At 46.0% G+C, this 19,271-nt stretch overlaps 1 protein-coding gene across 1 annotated transcript in view; it reads right to left on the bottom strand.

Annotated features, from left to right (window-relative positions):
• FAM83H (family with sequence similarity 83 member H) overlaps positions 1–19,271 on the bottom strand; it is a 60,962-nt gene that overhangs the window by 12,559 nt on the left and 29,132 nt on the right. The window contains exon 2 of the mRNA XM_030554162.1: positions 1,318–1,781. Coding sequence (XP_030410022.1) covers positions 1,318–1,767 — 450 coding nt within the window. The 5' untranslated portion in view covers positions 1,768–1,781. The remainder of the gene's footprint in view (positions 1–1,317; positions 1,782–19,271) is intronic.

Genomic DNA, 19,271 nt, shown 5'->3' with positions numbered 1-19,271 from the left:
CCCAATCACTTAGTTTTGTGAGATCTTTTTGAAGTTCTTCACAATCTGCTTTGGTCTTAACTATCTTGAGTAGTTTAGTCATTTTAATTTGTCTTCGGCTTGCAGCCAATTTGCTAAATTAAAGTGACCTTTAATAGCTGTTTTTTTCTCCCCATTAAGATACTTCTATATCATAATCAAGTCACCTCTTAAACATCTTTTTGATAAGCTGAACAGATTGAGTACTTTCTCTCACTGTAATGCATTTTTTTTCCAGCCTTGGAATCATTTTTGTGGTTCTTCTTTATATCTTCTCCACTTTTTCAACACCCTTTTTAAAATGTCAACACTAAACCTGGATACAGTATTCCAGTATCGAACTCATCAATATAAAAATCACTTCCCTACACCCATTTACCCTCTCCATTTTATACATCTACAGTGTGTCAGTGAGAGCTCATGTTCAGTAGCCTCTATTGTGACCTCCTAAATCATTTTCAGGATTTACAGCTTTCTAAGATACAATTCCCCCATTCTGTAGATCAGGGATCGGCAACCTTTCAGAAGTGGTGTGCCGAGTCTTCATTTATTCATTCTGATTTAAGGTTTCATGTGCCAGTAATACATTTAAACGTTTTTAGAAGGTCTCTTTCTGTAAGTCTATAATATATAACTAAACTATTGTTGTATGTAAAGTAAATAAGGTTTTTTAAATGTTTAAGAAGCTTCATTTAAAAATAAATTAAAATGCAGAGCCCCTCCCAGACCAGTGGCCAGAATCCGGGCAGTGTGAGTGCCACTGAAAATCAGCTCGCATGCTGCCTTCGGCACGCGTGCCATAGGTTGCCTACCCTTGCTGTAGATATTGCCTATATACTTTAAAGTTGTCAATGGGGGAGATGTCTTTAAGCCATCTTTTGGCTCCTCGTGTTCTGAGACCATGCAGAGTCCTGTGTAACCTCTGGTGTAGCATAGCCTCAGGGCTGCTCTAACTTATGCAGTTTCCTATGGCCTCTTGGCAGCAGAGAATAACTGTAGTATAGTGAATGCTGGCCACGCATCCAGCACGCTCCCTTTCCCTCCCCATGCCAAGGACTGGGAGGAATGCCAATGCAGAGCCTTTACACCAGCTCTACACAAACTAGGGAGGCCCCTGTGTGAGGGGAGTCTCAGGCAGCTGTTTCCAGTCCGGTAAAACCCATTTCAATTGTCAGAATGGCCTAAGGGGTCCTGAGTGTAATTTTGCACAGGGTATCAAAAAGGGAATCAGAGTAGAGCTGCTGCATCCTGCCCCATCTCCTTCAGCTCTGTTGGTTCCTGGCCTTTGTTCGATCTTACCTGTTGTGCAGCTCGGATCATCCTACGGGCTTCTTCCTTGATGCTAGGATTGTCTGGGGGTGGTGGCTGCACCAGAGTTGTTACCTCAGTACCCTTGAATCCAAAGACCATTGGCCAGCCCAGATCAAGCTCAGGGACAGCAAGGTCAGAATTCATAGGCCAATAAGTCCCAGAGGATCCGTCTATGTCACTGCCATGAATGGCATCCATGCAGCTGCTCTCCTGGTTGGCATACTGGGGCTTCTGGAGATGCTGAGTGATGTGCTCTACCTCTGTGTTGCAGAGAAAGTCAGGGGCTCCTTCTTCATCCAGAAAACGGTGATAACTCTCTTGCCCCTCCTCAGCTAGCACATCCAGAGCCAGCCGGTAATACTCCTTGTAATGGGGTGGCAGGTAGTTAGGGTCCAGGGGGTTGTCCCCCTGTGAGGAGCTCTGGGACCGGCGAGCCATGAGGGGCAGGGGAGCTGTAGGAAAGGAACAAAGAGCAGGGAGCTAATAGCCAATATTAACCATCACCCTCATCCCCATTGACACCTTCCTCCTCCCAAATGGGTATGTGTAGGGATCATGCGTGGTAAAACAATGAGAGACAGTGAACAGATGTCAGGTGCACTGGGTAGTAATTACCGTATATACAGCTTTTTTTGCAGTATGTGAGGTAGCATATATCAGTGTTATAGTGGCTTGGAAATTGATCTCTTGACAAGGAAATGGGATTGTATGGTCACCTACTAATGTGTTACTTTGACATATTAGCATATATTTGTTCAAAAGTATGGTTGGGAGGATGGTGTAAATTGGGAAGGTGTGATGGTGAGTGATACGGGATTATAAAGCAGGATTCCTTAGCTGTTCATTTTCAGGCTTTCTAAAATTAGATTTTTTTTTTTAACAATCTAGACTTTTTGTTAAAGCAAGTATAATTTGTCTGGGTATTAGCTGGATGTCAGTGAAACACACTGTCAGTCTCTCTTTTAAATTAATTGTTTTGTGAAATTGTACTGGATGAAAGAGTACACACATACATACCGGTGCACCTGTTCAAGCCCCTGGATCCTTTAAAACTGGGAACTATAGCCACCAGGGCACATGATTAGGAGCCTACAGGAAGCTAGAAACAAGACATCCTGCCTCTGGGGGTAGGAGTACCTGGCAAGAAGGACTTGGGTACGTTCTAGTAGCTAGGAAGGGTTACTAAAGAGAAAGATATGGTCTCTTCTCTCCCATCTGATGGGAGCTGGGAAAGCTCAGGTTAGTACCCAGCCTTCACACTTTATTTACTCTTCTTCTGAAACTTTTATTTAAGAATAAAGCCAGACCTCAGGGCAGGGTCTTGGATTATGGTTGTTGGAAGCTTTTTTTCCTACCTTCCTCACTGGTTAGTTGCCCATTAGCTTAAGTTCTCTTTAGGAATTTTCCCTGTTGTGTTTTTTTTCCCTCCTGTGCTCCTGAAGTTGAAATCAGGTTTCCTTCTTTTTTCAGGCGTGTTTTGCCTTCTCTGCTCTAGCCTAGCTGTATGGAGGTGGTGGTTTGTTGATGTTGTGAGTTACATTAGGAGTTTACTTGATGTTGGAGTCTGTGTAATTCGCACACACACTTTTGTCTGTCTGGGTCACAATTTCTGCTGATGGTTAGAAGATCCTAAATTTAAGTTCCTTGTTTATCTTTATGGTATGGGACAGCTATCCTAATCATAGTATAGCCTAGTTTGGTGTGTGTGTGCATTATCGCTGTCTCTTAGTATGTGGGTGTATGGAATATTGTCTTGCTGTCTGCCTTGTATATCTATATCTATGAGCCTGAGAGAGTGCTGTCGTGTGTGTGTGGTCTTGCTTGTGCTTTGGGTTGGGACAAAAAGCTTTGAAATATAACTGAAAGGCAACTAAACTAGTGACATGCCTATGTGTGCTGCAGAGCATCTGGAGCCTGACTCTTGAGAGGGTGGAACTATCCCATGATTCTCACTGGAGCAGTAACTCCCAGCCCCACTGTTCCAGGGGCCCTGTCAATGGCCAGCAGAGAGCTCTCTGTAATAAGAGAAGAGTAAAGAGGGCCTGGGCCACCCACCCAATCAGAGACACCCCTGTAGCTGAGGTAAGTACTGTGGGAGTTTTGGCTGCCCTCCCTTTCTCCTAAGGGAGAGGGATCCCATGCTGCTTATAAAGGGTGGGGTGGGGTGTTTCAGATCTGCTGCTCCTGGAGGGAGGGGAGATTGGGGACCCAGCGTATAGCCCTTGCCAATCTGGGAAAGGTGAGGGGACCCTTATTACTGTGAGAGTGGGGCTACAGTGCTGCAGGGATGAGGCCACAGGGAACTCTGTCGTGGTGTTTCTAGGCCTCATGATTGCCTAATCCAGTGCTAGGTGCAAGGTGTCTCTCTTGTGTTTTGTGTATGCTAGGGATGTCCTCTTACTGTCAGGTGTGCACATGTCAATAGCTGGATGAGTGTGCCTCAGAATGTTATATGTCCTAGACAGACTTTGTTGGGGGGAGGGCAGAAAAAACTTTTCTGATCATCTAGGCTGAATGTCAGCTTAATAAAGGCCAGAGAACTTCACCCAGGGATTCCTGCTTCAAGCCAAATAACTCCTGGCTGAAGTAGAGCAGCTCTTCTAGAAAGATCCAGTCTTGATTTACAGACTCCAGGTGATGGAGAATTCCCCACAGCCTTTGGTAAATTGTTCTGATGCTTAATTACCCTCACTGTTGTTACCTATCAGCTCTGTGTTCGTGGGGAAACCCAGGCACAATACCCAGCCTGTCTGACCCATGAGAGACCTCTCCCCCACCCCCCAGCCTCTGCTTCAACCAAAACCAGTCACAAGAAAAAACTTACAAAAAGCAATGAAAAGGCAGTGAGAGACACACCTAAACCCCTGGGACAAAGGTGACAGGATTAAGGAAACTCCTCTAGGCTCATTTGCATCGAAGATGGGACAAGGAGGCATCTCCATTAGCATACAGAATGGAGAACAGAGATTCCAAGGCAAAAACTGCATGGAAAAGCAGGGAAGCACTGCATGATGGGGGATCCTGCCTGCCCACCTCCAGCTCAGCAGTTATCAGGCCAGTTCTAGTAATAAATCCTTTATTGGGCTCCTTACTGACACTAAACTGGGAGGCGTAGATACGCTGGAGGGTAGGGATAGGATACAGAGGGACCTAGACAAATTGGAGGACGGGGCCAAAAGAAACCTGATGAGGTTCAATAAGGACAAGTTTAGAGTCCTGCACTTAGGACAGAAGAATCCCATGCACTGCTCAAGACTAGGCACCAAATGGCTAGGCAGCAGTTCTGCAGAAAAGGACCTAGGGGTTACAGTGGCCGAGAAGCTGATATGAGTCAACAGTGTGCCCTTGTTGCCAAGAAGACTAACGGCATATTGGGCTGCTTTAGTAGGGGTATTGTCAGCAGATCGAGGGACATGATCATTCTCCTCTATTCGACATTGGTGAGGCCTCATCTGGAGTACTGTGTCCAGTTTTGGGCCCCACACTATAAGAAGGATGTGGAAAAATTGGAAAGAGTCCAGCGGAGGGAAACAAAAATGATTAGGGGGCTGGAGCACATGACCTACGAGCAGAGGCTAAGGGAACTGGGATTGTTTAGTCTGCAGAAGAGAAGAATGAGGGGAGATTTGATAGCTGCTTTCAACTACCTGAAAGGGGGTTCCAAAAAGGATGGAGCTAGACTGTTCTCAATGGTAGCAGATGACAGAGCAAGGAGTAATTGTCTCAAGCTGCAATGAGGGAGGTTTAGGTTGGATATTAGGAAACACTATTTCACTAGGAGGGTGATGAAGCACTGGAATGGGTTACCTAGGGAGGTGGTGGAATCTCCTTCCTTAGAGGTTTTTAAGGTCAGGCTTGACAAAGCCCTGGCTGGGATGATTTAGTTGGGAATTGGTCCTGCTTTGAGCAGGGGGTTGGACTAGATGACCTCCTAAGGTCCCTTCCAACCCTGATATTCTATGATTCTATGATCTAAAATAGTGAAGCTCCCTAATTTCATTGTGAGCTCCCTCCACGGAGCACCGCCCCTAGCCAGGAATGAGCAGTTCCTATTGTCAAGCCTGAACAAAACAACTTTGGTATACTCCCTTGAGCCATTAGTTTATACATAAACAAATCTAGTGTTCTCCCTTGAACCACTGTTGTTTCTCTACAAAAACCCCTACCCACGCTCAATAAGTGTTCTGATGCCTGGATCCAAAATCTGCATCAGTTCCATTGGCACTTCATCTTCTCCTGACTGATCATGCTGGGGGCTCTGCCTGTCTCCAGCACTCCAGACCCTCAGCTATCACCACCACCTGGGACCCCCGATCGATTCAAGCTTCATGGAGTGGTGAGAACCTACCTCTCTTGCTCTCTCTCACTACAGCCTTCTGACCTGACTTGGGTGATCAGTCATAGTTTTCTAAACCTGACTTTTACAACCAAATTTAAGTTAGATTTAATATTATAACTGTTTTGTTTGTTTGGCTCCCCTATGGTTATTACCTGGCAATAAATAATTTCCATGGTTAAGCTGGTTACTTCTCCCCCCAGCCCCCCCATGGGTGTTTTTTGGCTTCCTCATTCACTCTGCAGCAACGCTCCTCATACCTAAGCTAAAGATCCCTGCAGTGCACAAAAATCCTGTGGGGTTTGTTCATCAAGTGGGTTATTGCCAGAACAATTGGAATATGAAAGTGGGGATAGCGATGTGCTGAACCTGGGACATATGAGAGTGGCAGCTTGGATGTGCTGCTCCACCCAGTCTACTGAGTCCAGGAGCATATGAGGGTGGCAGATTGAAAGTGCTGCTCGACCCAGCCTTCTCAGGCATGCTCTATTCTGGTGCGGTGCCCATGGCAGATGAGGGTGACAGCTTGGGAATGCTGCTTGACCCAGCCTACTCAGTCCAGGGACATATAAGGGGTCAGATTGGGAGTGCTGATTAACCCCGGGGGTGGGTGGGTGTGTGTGAGAGAGAGAGATTCTGGGGCTGGAAGAACCCAGCTCTGGGGAACCTAGATCCTGCAGGATAGCTCCATTGGGAAGGAACTTGCAGCAGGGAGAAACAGAGCTCTGTATGAGAACACAAGTGACACAAGCAGTACATTGATAGAATTACAGAACACCCCCCCACCCATCGCCCGAAGAGTAACCCTAATAAATGAGCATACCTCAAAGTAATGGGCAAATTTGGTAACACTGTTAAAATCTGCCCCTTATTTCTAATCTGAATTTATTTGGCTTTAGTTGCCAACCAGTGGATTTCTTTCTGCCTTTTTCTGCTTTAAAGAGCTCTCTACTAAAAGAAATTTCTTCATCCTGAAGGCACGTGTTGGACCATGATCAAGTCAACTCGTAGCCTTCTCTTGGCTAAACTAATAGAGGGATAGCTCAGTGGTTTGAGCATTGGCCTGCTAAACCCAGAGTTGTGAGCTCAATCCTTGAGGGGGCTATTTTAAGGAACTGGGGTAAAAATCTGTCTGGGGATTGGTCCTGCTTTGAGCAGAGGGTTGGACTAGATGACCTCCTGAGGTCCCTTCCAAACCTGGTATTCTATGATTCTAGGAGTGGTTTTCCAGACCTCATATTGTTCTTGTGCCTCTTTTCTGAACCCTCTCTATTTTTCAACATCTCTTTTGAAGTGTTGACACGAGAACTGAACACAGTATTCCAGAAATGTTCTCACTAATGCCATCTACAGAGGCAACATCACTTCCCCCTGTATCCCATCCCTACCCTCCAGCATATCTACCACTCCTCCCAGTTTAGTGTCAACCGCAAACTTGCTGAGGGTGCAATCCACACCATCCTCCAGATCATTAATGAAGATATTGAACAAAACTGGCCCCAGGACCAACCCTTAGGGCACTCTGCTTGATACCGGCTGCCAACTGGACATGGCGCCATTGCTCACTACCCGTTGAGCCCAATGATCTAACCAGCTTTCTATCCACCTTATAGTCCATTCATCCAGCCCATACTTCTTTAACTTGCTGGCAAGAATACCGTGGGAGACCATATCAAAAGCTTTTCTAAAGTCAAGGAATAACACGTCCACTGCTTTCCCCTCATCCACAGAGCCATCCATCATGGGAGCATCATCTTCACTTTGTCACAAATGGCTCAGGTATGCATATTATCTAATGGGTGTCTGGAGTGTTTTACTGTCAGGTTTGTGTGTGTATGGAGCGTTTCTTCCAGCCTGACTCAGAGCAGCAAATAGTGTGTCAGTTGGCTGGGGCTTGTTGTCAGCGATGGTGCACTGGTTTGCAAGGGGAGACAGAACTAACTCTCTACTTGTGACATGTTGTATAAGTGTTGCCTGGTATTACTTCTAGTCTATTTCTGTCAGTCTTGTCTCTAGGACAGGGGATGGTCTTTACTCTGTGCCGCACACAGCATACTGGGGCCTTAACTGGGACCTCTAGAGTACAAATAATCTGTAGAATGGCGCTGTCCTTCACTGTATGTCCATGCAATAGGAGAGTATCCTCTTGCTGCATGTACACTGGATACTCTGTCTTCTGTACTGCTGGCCTCAGCTGTTATTAATACAGGATGACTGCTCTGTCCTGTGGGGTTGGTGGAGGCTGAATGCAGGGTGTGATGCTGGAGATCCCGGAGGGAGCTGCAAGCAGGAATGCGTCCCTGAGGCTGACAGAAAGCAAGTGTGTCAGCAAGGAAGTCAGACAGCCGATGTGTCAGCAAGGGAGTCAGCACTGGGACTGGCTGGTGCTGCAGTGACTTTCAGTTAAGCCGCTGTTTTCCATGCTGACAAGCTGGGCCTGTCTGCCGGGCCTGATGGCTAGGGGCACAGCATGCCACCTCCAGCAACAGCAGGAACAGTCAAGGAAGCCTGGAAAAGATTCCTGAGCTGTTGGAAGGGGATGGCAGAAAGAGCCTGATTTCCAGGTGTAACACACACCTTCTGGGTGTGGTGTTCTGTCTCATCGAGTGGCACCAAGACCACTTAGAGAGAGAGAGAGAAAATGAGTCTGCTACAGCCCTAGCTAAGAGCCAGTTGGCTTTCAGCTCATGCGGTAGAGGCTCGTGCAGTAAGCTCCAGAGGCCCCAGGTTCAACCCTGCCCACTCATGACAGGGGTCTGTTGGTTTTTTTTTAAATCAGAATGACATGTACAAAATCTGGAGTTTGTTCCATTGCACTTTTGTCAAATGCTCTAGAGAATGTGCAACCATCAAATTTCTCCCAGGTTTGTATTCAATTTACAAATCATACATTGGTAGCTGAAAAAATAATCTGTGTATTCTGGGGCAGGGGTGGGGGTTGCCTGACCCCTTTTAGCACTGGCAATAAGTGGACTATGGTTTGTTTCACATAACACAGACCTCACATAAATATGTTAAACTTTTTATACCCATGGACTAAGGCCAAAGCTTTCTTCTGTATTTGAGCATATTAACATCCAGTTTTTGTTAATCCCCATGGTGCATAAGCCACTGGTCTCTAATTTTGACCATACTGTCATGTGTCAATATCTTCCTTGGCAACATCTGGGGACAGCTTAGTTTTGTGCTTACTGTCACGGTACATCAGAACTGGGTCCTCTAACTCAGGGGTGCTCAAACTACAGCTCATGGGGTACGTCCAGCCCATCAGACCTTTTAATCTAGCCCTTGAGCTCCCACCAGGGAGTAGGGGCGGGGGCTTGCCCCGCTCCATTCATGCCATGGCTCCATGCAGCTCCCAGAAGCAGCAGCATGTCCCCTTTCCAGGTCCTATGGGTAGGGGCAGCTGCAGGGCTCCACACGCTTCCCCTGCCCCAAGTGCCTCCCCTCCCCCAAGGACAATGGGAGCTTCAGGGGCAGTGCCTGCGGACGGGGCAATGTGCAGAGCTGCCTGGCCACGCCTCCACATAGGAGCCGGAGGGGGGACACGCTGCTGCTTCCATGAGCTGCTTGAGGTAAACGCTGCCCAACCCCCCTGCCCCAGCCCTGATCCCCCTCCTACTCTCCAAACTCCTTGATCCCAGCCCAGAGCACCCTCGTACACCCCAAACCCTTCATCCCCAGCCCATCCCAGAGCCTGCACCCCCAGCCAGGGCCCTCATCCACCCACCCCGCACCCCAACCTTTGCCGCAGCCCGGAGCCCCCTCTTGCATCCTGAACACCTTATTTCTGGCCCCACCCCAGAGCCCGCACCCCCAGCTGGAGCTCTCACCTCCTTCCGCACCCCAACCCCCAATTTTGTAAGCATTCATGGCCCACCATACAATTTCCATATCCAGATGTGACACTCAGGCCAAAAAGTTTGCCTAACCCATCTTTAATTCCTTCAGTTTCTCTATATTAAGATTTGCATCCCATGTTATTGGACAGCTTTGCATAATACAGGTCAGGTTGCTGGTTTGGGCAGCTAAAGTAGGTATAAATTTCCCTACATAGTTCAGGATTCCAAGGAGTCTCTGAATTTCTCCCTTGTCTACTGGGGTAGGCATGTTGTTGATGGCCTCAACCTTTCTGTGTTAACTTCTCTTCCAGGTTTGTTATTTCTGTTGCACAGAATTTACATTTTTGTTCAGCCTATCAGCTCTAGACAAAGATGTGTGGAGCCTCTGGTCATGCTCTTCTATTGTTTTGGATCCCTTACTCCATGCCACTCCCCGATGAAAATGTCATCTATGTAAACCTTAGTATCCTCCATAGGATAAAAAAATTGTTGTATTTTCTGGTGAAACATGCTAGGTGTTGAACATAACCCAAATGGCAGTCTGCAGAAAGAGTGTCTCCCAAAGGGGGTACTGAATGTGCACAAATGTGCTTTGTTTTCCGGTGGGCTTTGCCAGAACCCTGCTGATGCATACCTCAAGAGTTTAACAAAAAAATAATATTTAGCATCAACCATCTTCTCCAAAATTTCTCCCCTTGTAGATAGTGGAAAATGTTCCCTTTTTAACATGTTAGGGGTGTTAATTGTGAGGTGGTTGGGCGCCCCTCCCTTTTTTTAATTTTTTTTTTTTTGTACTTTGAGATCTTCCCTATTCCCTGAGAAACATTTTCAAACTCTTCCTCAATTGTTTTGGTTCCCTGATCCTCCCTGAGTGCATCTTCTTGATGAGACCAATGGCTTGACATACTTTTAATTCAATAATAGGTATACTTTTCCCTGGTACTGTTACAAATTGGAGAAGAGAGACAAGGAGGGTGAGGTAATATCTTTTATTGGACCTACATCTGTTGGTGGGAGAAACAAGTCCAATAAAAAAATATTACCTCACCAACCTTATCTCTAATATCCTGGGACTGACACGGCTACAACTATACTACATACAAAATTGGAAAAGATAGTTTGTTATTTACCTGTACATTTAGTTCACGTACACACGTAGTGGGAATCAGCACACTGCTGAAAGGCCTGAGGTTACCGGCTACTGTAGCTTTATCTTCCAGTGACTAACAGTGTTTCTGGCAAGACACTGGCTTGTGTATCAGTGTACAACTTAAAAGTAATATCCCATTTGCTTCCAGGTTGACAGCCCAGTCATCTGCTGCAGTGGTCTCCATTGCTCCTATGAAGAATCCTCTGAGCTAATGGTGCTGTTGTCCTCTTTGCTCATGCTGTGCACTCTCTGCTAGTGCTTGCAAACTCTTGCAAAGTGATGTAAACCATTCACTTTTTGCCTTTGTTCCTACATTCCAGGCACAGTCTTAACTTGTACTTATTGCCACAGGGTATGCAGCACCATGTGCTGTTTTTGCTGGATTTAGACTTTGAGTTCTGTGTGCTTTTTTTCCTCCTCTCTCTCTTCCCCCCTCTGCTCCCAACATGGTATTTTGGATTCTCAATCATAGCTGCAGTGTCAGAGCACTGTCTACCCTCCATGAGCGTCATTCTGTACTGGGCAACTTCTGTAGGCTGGCAAATTCCAAATGCCTGTCAAGGGTTAATTGTGGATCTTCTACTAGTCCCTGAGGTTACATCTACACGGTACTAAAAAAAACAAACAGCAGCACTGAGTCTCAGAGCCCAGATCAGCTGATTTGGGCTCACAGGGCTCAGGCTGCAGAGCTATAAAACTGGACTCTGGGACCCCCTCCCCTCATGGGAGCCTGAGTGCCAGACCAGCCTCGAATGTCTATGCTGCAGTTTTATTGTCCTGCAGCCCAAGCCCTGGGAGCCTGAGTCAACCTGTGTGGCTATGGTGTGGGTCTCTTATCACACTGTAGATGTACTTTGCATATGTGTGTGTGGGTTGTTTGGGGTTTTTTTGTTCCAGCATCAATCATAATCTGCTCTCAATCAGGGACTCAATCTTGCAATTTTGGGGAGCTCTCTGAAGATGAAGAACCAAATTCTTCTATAGTTTTACCTTCCTTTGGACCCTGTGATTAAAAACATATATTTCAAATGTGTGTTACATGGAGTGCAGTACTTAAAATTCTGTACTACAGTTTCATACTAAGACTCTTCTGCCAGCATTAACAGAAGACTATTAAATACATTAAGTGCTTCAGAACCAGCCACTGTTAATAATAAGGCTACCTTACAGCTTTCTTCCTCTTTGTTGGAACCCGTTGCTTGCAGACAGAGTGAACTTTTTTCACATTTTCAGAGTTTCAGCTCTGCTGGAACTTCTAACTGGTCCATTTTCCCCTCAGGGTATTTTCTTGTTTTCTTTTTAGTCCTGGTACCATGTGATGTTCAGTGATCACTCAGTGCTTAAGGTGTTTGCAAGAGATCTCATTTATTGTGTCTGGTTCCAACTGGCTGTGCATTACAAGAGCTTGACAGTGCTCAGCTCTTAGAAGCACGGAGCAAGAGTCTATGCATCACACTTGTCCAAGATGGGAACCTGATGTTTTGCTGCCATGGAATCCGGGACATCAGATGGAATTGCAGGGGCTATAAACACCTTCAGCATACTGTTGTGCTCCTGCAATGAAACTGTCCTAGCCCTGGACTCCAATCAAAAACTCATGCTTGGGTATGTCAGAGCTGAAGGGACAAATGTTTCTAGGTCTTTGGAGGCAAAGCTCCAGAAAAATTAGATCAACATGCTCAGAGATTCTGTTAAACCAAAGAGTCCTGTGGCACCTTATAGACTAACAGATGTATTGGAGCATAAGTTTTCATGGGTGAATACTCACTTCGTCAGACGCATACCACATGAAAGCTTATGCTCCAATACATCTGTTAGTCTATAAGGTGCCACAGGACTCTTTGTTGCTTTTTACAGATCCAGACTGACACGGCTACCCCTCTGATACATGTTAAAACAAAAGGATGCTAGATTTGTCAGACCAAAGGAGGCTCTGTACTGCTGGGGGTGTGTTTCTGGAAGGCGAGGGTTATCATGTATCTACGAAACCTGTGCACAGGTAACTAGACATAGAAGAGACATCTGACAGTGGGGTGCTTTTTAGACTTGCTGACAAAGCCATATAGGGTAACCAAACAGCAAGTGTGGAAAAATCAGGACGGGGGTGGGGGGTAATAGGAGCCTATATAAGAAAAAGACCCAAAATCAGGACTGTCCCTATAAAATCGGGACATCTGGTTACCCTAAAGCCATAACAAGAGTTAATGGGTGGAAGCTGAGGTTAGAAAAATTCAATCTTGAAATGACACAGTTTCCTAGCAGTGTAATTAAACATTGGAACTACTTGTTGAGAAGGTGGTCAACTCATCACCACTTGGACTTTTTAAACAACATTTGATATCTTTCTAAAAGATAAGCTTTAATCCACCTCTGGGAGAAATTCTATGGCTGGCAAAGTAGGGGGAAGGTCAGGCTTGATGGTCGTGTTGGTTCCTTCAAGGGCTGTGGGAAGAATTGGAAACTCTGCATTGCCTCAACCTGCTCATAAGTCTTGCAACGCTGCATTAAGACAATGAGTAATAAAATCTCCAGCTTCAGTGCTTTATCTGGTCACCTGCAGGAGTCAGGAGGGAAATCCCTCCCCAGATGTACAACTGGCCAGGTGTATTTTGGATTTTTTCACCATCCTCTGAAGCATTAGATTGGCCACAGCTGGATCTGGGATGCTGGACGAGGTGGACCAGTGCTCTAAGGTGGTACAGAGAAACCTCTTTTTAGGTGCCTGGCCAGTGTGTCTTGCTTACATGCTCAGGGTCAATTTGATTGCCAAATTTGGGTTTGGGGAGAATTCCCCCCCCCCATATCAGATTGGCATGGACCTTTAGCATTTTTTTTCTGCTTTCTCTGCAGCAGGGGGCATAGATCATTTACAGGGATCACCTGGGCATATCTCACAATCAACTCCCTCTCATTGCAGAGGCCTCTGGCATTGATGCCACCCTGGTCTCTCTTGTTGTCTGCCTGTGGCACACAATTGTTTAGCCTCTTGAGGATGAAATCTAATGGCCTGTGATACATAGGAGGTCAGACTAGATGAGCTAATGACCTTAAATGCCATGAAACTCTATCATTGTCATCCTTTTCACATCTTCAGGTACATAAGGTAGATGTCAAAGAACACCAGTTGTCCCTATCCTGGGCTAATTTTTCCAGGTCTTCTGTATTCAGATGTAGTAATGCCACTCCAGCCATTATTATGCTACAGAGCGTGGCTGTAGGTCAGTGTCTCATCAGTTGCCCTAGGATCACTGAAGAAATGCTTTTTTAGGTAGTCTATTAACAGACATTCATAAAGCGGCAAAGAGTCCTGTGGCACCTTATAGACTAACAAAAGTATTGGAGCATAAGTTTTTGTGGGTGAATACCCACTTCAAAGTGGGTATTCACCCACGAAAGCTTATGCTCCAATACATCTGTTAGTCTATAAGGTGCCACAGGATTCTTTGCCGCTTTTTACAGATCCAGACTAACATGGCTACCCCTCTGATACTAGACATTCATAAAAGATGTCTCAAATATGTCCATCTCTTCTTCTTCTGTACTACTTGTATTGTTATAGCTAGTTGGACCTCTTGGTTAATTATTCTATCTATACATTTTATATTGAATATTCTATGGATGGACTCATTCATTTTTCCAGGACTCTGCTCCATATAAGAGGACATTTAGGACTTTGCAGCTACAAAGTTTTTGCATTTTTCTAATCACATTGGACTTCCATACTGTATGAAATTTTTGAAATACAACACTTGCTTTGCATATTCTGGACCCTACAGCAAATGTGCAATCACCAGTATTGTGATTGATGCTACCCACAAGTAAATTTATTTATAGATTTTCAAGGCATCACCTTCTTCCAAGTAGATAAAAACACTGATAGATAATTTTTCTATCTTTGATATATTGAGATGACCTATTTGCAAGATCATTCATCTCACTGCATTATCTTCAATGGACTTATCTATAAGATGTAGGTTAGATAAATGTCTATTAGGGATGGTCTAGACAGTATTTGGTCCTGCCATGAGGGCAGGGGACTGGACTCGATGACCTCTCGAGGTCCCTTCCAGTCCTAGAGTCTATGAGTCTATGAGTCTATGAAAAATTTTAGTCTCCAAGCTTATCATCTATCTTATCCATGCAATGCCAGTTTCCATAATGACATCAGTTGCTTGACAAAGTTAATAACTGGAAACTATGGCATATAATGAAATGTACCTCTATTCTGTATAGCATCTTTCCTTGAAACTGTCCATCCCCAGGTACTTGAGAGAGTTGTAGCTATTACTGTTTACCAAGCCAGCAAGAAACTTACATAACAAAGAGGTTTCAGAGTGGTAGCCATGTTAGTCTGTATCAGCAAAAAGAACAAGGCATACTTGTAGCACCTTAGAGACTACCAAATTTATTTGAGCATAAGCTTTTGAGGGCTAAAACCCACTTCATCGGATGCATGCAGTGGAAAATACAGTGTGAAGATATATATACATAGCACAAGAAAAATGGGTGTTGTCATACCAACTATAACAAAAGTAATCAACTTTTGTAGTGATAATCAGGATGGTCCATCTCCAACAGTTGACAAGAAGCTCTGAGTAACAGTAGGGGAAAGAAAATAGCATGGGGAAATTGTTTTTACTTTGTGAATGACCTATCCACTCCCAGTCTTTATTCAACCCTAATTTAATGGTGTCCAGTTTGCAAATTAATTCCAATTCTGCAGTTTCTCATTCGAGTCTATTTTTGAAGTTTTGTTGTTGGAGAATTGCGACTTTGAGGTCTGTAATTGAGTGACCAGGGAGGCTGAAGTGTTCTCCGACTGGTTTTTGAATGTTATAATTCTTGACATCAGATTTGTGTCCATTTATTCTTTTGCGTAGAGACTGGTTTGGCCAATATACATGGCAGAGGGGCATTGCTGGCACATGATGGCATCTATCACATTGGTAGATGTGCAGGTGAACAAGCCTCTGATAGTATGGCTGATGTGATTAGGTCCTATGATGGTGTCCCCTGAATAAATATGTGGACAGAGTTGGCAACGGGCTTTGTTGCAAGGATAGGTTCCTGGGTTAGTGTTTTTGTTGTGTGGTTGCTGGTGAGTATTTGCTTCAGGTTGGGGGCTGTCTGTAAGCGAGGACTGGCCTGTCTCCCAAGATCTGTGAGAGTAAGGGATTGTCTTTCAGGATAGGTTGTAGATCCTTGATGGTGCACTGGAAAGGTTTTAGTTGGGGGCTGAAGGTGATGGCTAATGGCTTTCTGTTACTTTCTTTGTTGGGCCTGTCCTGTAGTAGGTGACTTCTGGGTACTCTTCTGGCTCTGTCAATCTGTTTCTTCACTTCAGCAGATGGCTACTGTAGTTGTAAGAATGCTCGACAGAGATCTTGTGGGGATTTGTCTCTGTCTGAGGGGTTGGAGCAAATGCAGTTGTATCTTAGAGCTTGGCTGTAGACAATGGATTGTGTGATGTGGTCTGGATGGAAGCTGGAGGCATGTAGGCATGTATAGCGGTCAGTAGGTTTCCAGTGGTGTTTATGTGACCATCACTTATTAGCACTGTAGTGTCCAGGAAGTGGATCTCTTGTGTGGACTGGTCCAGGCTGAGGTTGATGGTGGGATGGAAATTGTTGAAATCATGGTGGAATTCCTCGAGGGTTTTCTTTTCCATGGGACCAGATGATGAAGATGTCATCAGTGTAGCGCAAGTTGAGTAGGGGATGAGAGCTCAGGAAGCGTTGTTCTAAGTCAGCCATAAAAATGTTGGCATACTGTGGGGCCATGTAGGTACCCGTAGCAGTGCCACTGACTGTTACTCCCCTACTGTTACTCAGCTTCTTGTCAACTGTTGGAAACGGGCCATCCTGATTATCACTACTAAAGTTTTTTTTCTCCTGCTGATAATAGCCCACCTTAATTGATTACTGTCTGTTTCTGACAAGTCTTTCAATAGTTGCCCAGCTGTGCCCCAGGTTTTCCAGCTCGGCTTCCACAGCTCTTTGCCATGTTGTTTTCAGGCAGCCTCATTTTTGCTTGCCTTCAGGTGTCCATCTTATTGCCACTCTGGTGATGGAATCAGTTTCCATCCGAAGCACATGACCAATCCATCTCCAATACCTCTTGGCAATGATGGTGATCAGGGCTTCTTAGCTGCACTGTGTCAATAGATCTTGGTTTGAAATTGTTCTGGGCCAAAGATACGGAGGATTTTTCTGAGGCATGTTGTATGGAATGAAACTTCCTCATTCCCCAGCATTCTGCACTATGAAGTGGTGTTGCAAGTACAGGTTGCAGACTCACCACAGCAGCGCCTCCTGCCAGTCGCGCTAGGAAATAGCTCTGTCCTAGCTGTGGAGCACCCTCTGCAGGTGGTGTCCTGACCGTTACCTGCTCTGCTGTGCTGTCTGGGACCTGCTCCCTAGCTTGCGGCCTCCTCCTCTGGACACAGCTCTCTGGCTGTGCCCCACTCGGTTCTCCCCCCTGTCAGGGGTTTCCACAGTCCTCAGTCGGCACCTACCCTCGTGGCCAACTGCAACCCTAAAGTCTAGCCCCTTGCCTCAGAGGCCAGCCACAGTCTGTATTGGGCCACACCCCTCCACGGCCAAGTGCAGGAGGGGGGAAACCAGGCCCATCTACTACTCTGGGTCCTGGCCCAGGGACCCTCTGACGGCAGCTATGTCCTGCCCTCTTTCTCTCCCCTCTACTGCTCGTGCTCCTTGGGCCACTTCCTTTGGCCTTTGCACTTTCTTGGCCCTTTCTTCCAGGGGCCTCACCCTGGCAGGTATCATGTTGGAGCTTTCCCTCTGTTCCGGAGCCTGTCCAGCGCTGCTCTGTCTAAGGTGCTATCCCCAGGAGCCAGTCCTCCTCCCTTGCTTGTCAGGAAGAGACTGCTGTCTCCTTTGCTTTGCAGCCTTCATATAGGGCCCAATCTGGCCCTGATTGGCTGCCTCTCTCTTATTGGCTGGGTTCTGCACAGGCTTCCTCCAGCCTGTTTTAACCCTTCCTCTGCCAAAGTGGGGGAACCGCCACAGTACAAAGTAGCTCTGATAAATCTTGAGTTTGGTTTTGGTGTTGTATTTTGATGATTTCCAGACTGTATTTAAGATCCTGAAGTTGTTCCTGGCTTTACTGATTTTGTTCCGGATGTCCTGGCTGATGGTGCTGCCCAAGTATGTGAATGCTTCTATTGCCGAGATCATGATCCTCTATCTGTACTGGTGATGGTGAGGCAATGTTAAAGGTCATGATATCTGTCTTACTGCAGTTGATTTTTCAGTCCAATTTGCTGTCTGAATGCATTGAATCAAGTTGATTTTTCTTTTATATGGTGTTTGGGTATGTGACAGAAGCACATCATCATCTGGGAAGTCCAGGTCTTCAAGGGATGAGAAGAGTGTCCATTTAATGCCTCTTGGCATGTCTTCTGTTGTATGCCCCATTACCCAGTCTATGGCAATGTTGAAGAGGATTGCAGATATGACAGACCCCTGACGTACTTCTGTTTTGCCTTCTGTTTTGACTGAGATCAACACTGCATGTACCCTTGAAATAGAAGCTTTTGATGATGTTGATTATACAGAAGGGAATTCCATATGCCTGCAGAATGCGCCGTAGGCAGGTCCTGTGAATGCTATCAAAAGCCTTCTCAAAGTTTATGAAATTTATGTAAAGTTGCTGTTGCCATTCTAAGCACATACTCAGATACATAAAATGGAACCTTTACCTCAAAGTTTCATCAGGCAAACGAGCAAGGCTGGGAAATGCTGTCGGGTTTTGTTTTTGCAGAGGTACTGAGAAGCCTTAAGCGGTCTCTGAGCGCTGTCTGCACTCAAGCTTTAATCTTATTAAAGGAGTTGAACAAGACAGACGCTGCTTCCCTTATCAGCAGAGCAAGGCTAGGAGAGAGAGGTTAGCTAGAGTTTAGCATATTACAGTCAAACCTCGCAATAATGCGCCCCGCCATAACGCGAAATCGCATATAACGCAATCATAAGTTGGCTCCCCTTTAAGGCCTAATACCAGTGGTCCCCAACGCCATGGCACCCACCGGGACATTGATGTACCCCTGCCTAGTGCCCAGCAGGGGAGAGAAGCTGCGGCCCCGTGTCTGCTGGGGACAGAGAGCACTGGCGCCCGCAGCCCTGGAGTTCTCTGTCCCTGGCAGGCGAGGGGCCACAGCTTCTCTCCAAGCTGGAGAGAAGCCGTGGCCCTGCACCTGCTGGGGAGAGAGAGCACCGGCACCCGCAACCTCGGAGTTCTCTGTCTCCAGCAGGCGTGAGGCCACAGCTTCTCTCCCCTGCTGGGCACTAGGGGCACTAGGCAGCGCATATCAACGCACCACGTTGGGACCACTGACTTAAAGTGACCGGCTTGAAACCCTGCTATACTGCAACCCCACATTTATCGCAATGGAATTTTTTGGACCCCAAACATCGCGTTATAGCAGGGTTTCACTGTAGTAACCCCTCTCTTCCAATGAGACCATTTAAGAAATTGTCCAACTCATTCAAGATGTTGGGAAGGAATTTGAGGCAAGGTGGACAGAGAAGCATTAGTTACTGACAGACAGCCCCAAGTCTGACAGAGACAGCCAGATTCTGATCCCACTCACATTACT

The sequence above is a fragment of the Gopherus evgoodei genome, chromosome 2, assembly GCF_007399415.2.
Source record: "Gopherus evgoodei ecotype Sinaloan lineage chromosome 2, rGopEvg1_v1.p, whole genome shotgun sequence".
Lineage (NCBI taxonomy): Eukaryota > Metazoa > Chordata > Testudines > Testudinidae > Gopherus > Gopherus evgoodei.
This window is presented reverse-complemented; position numbering and strand designations above follow the sequence as displayed.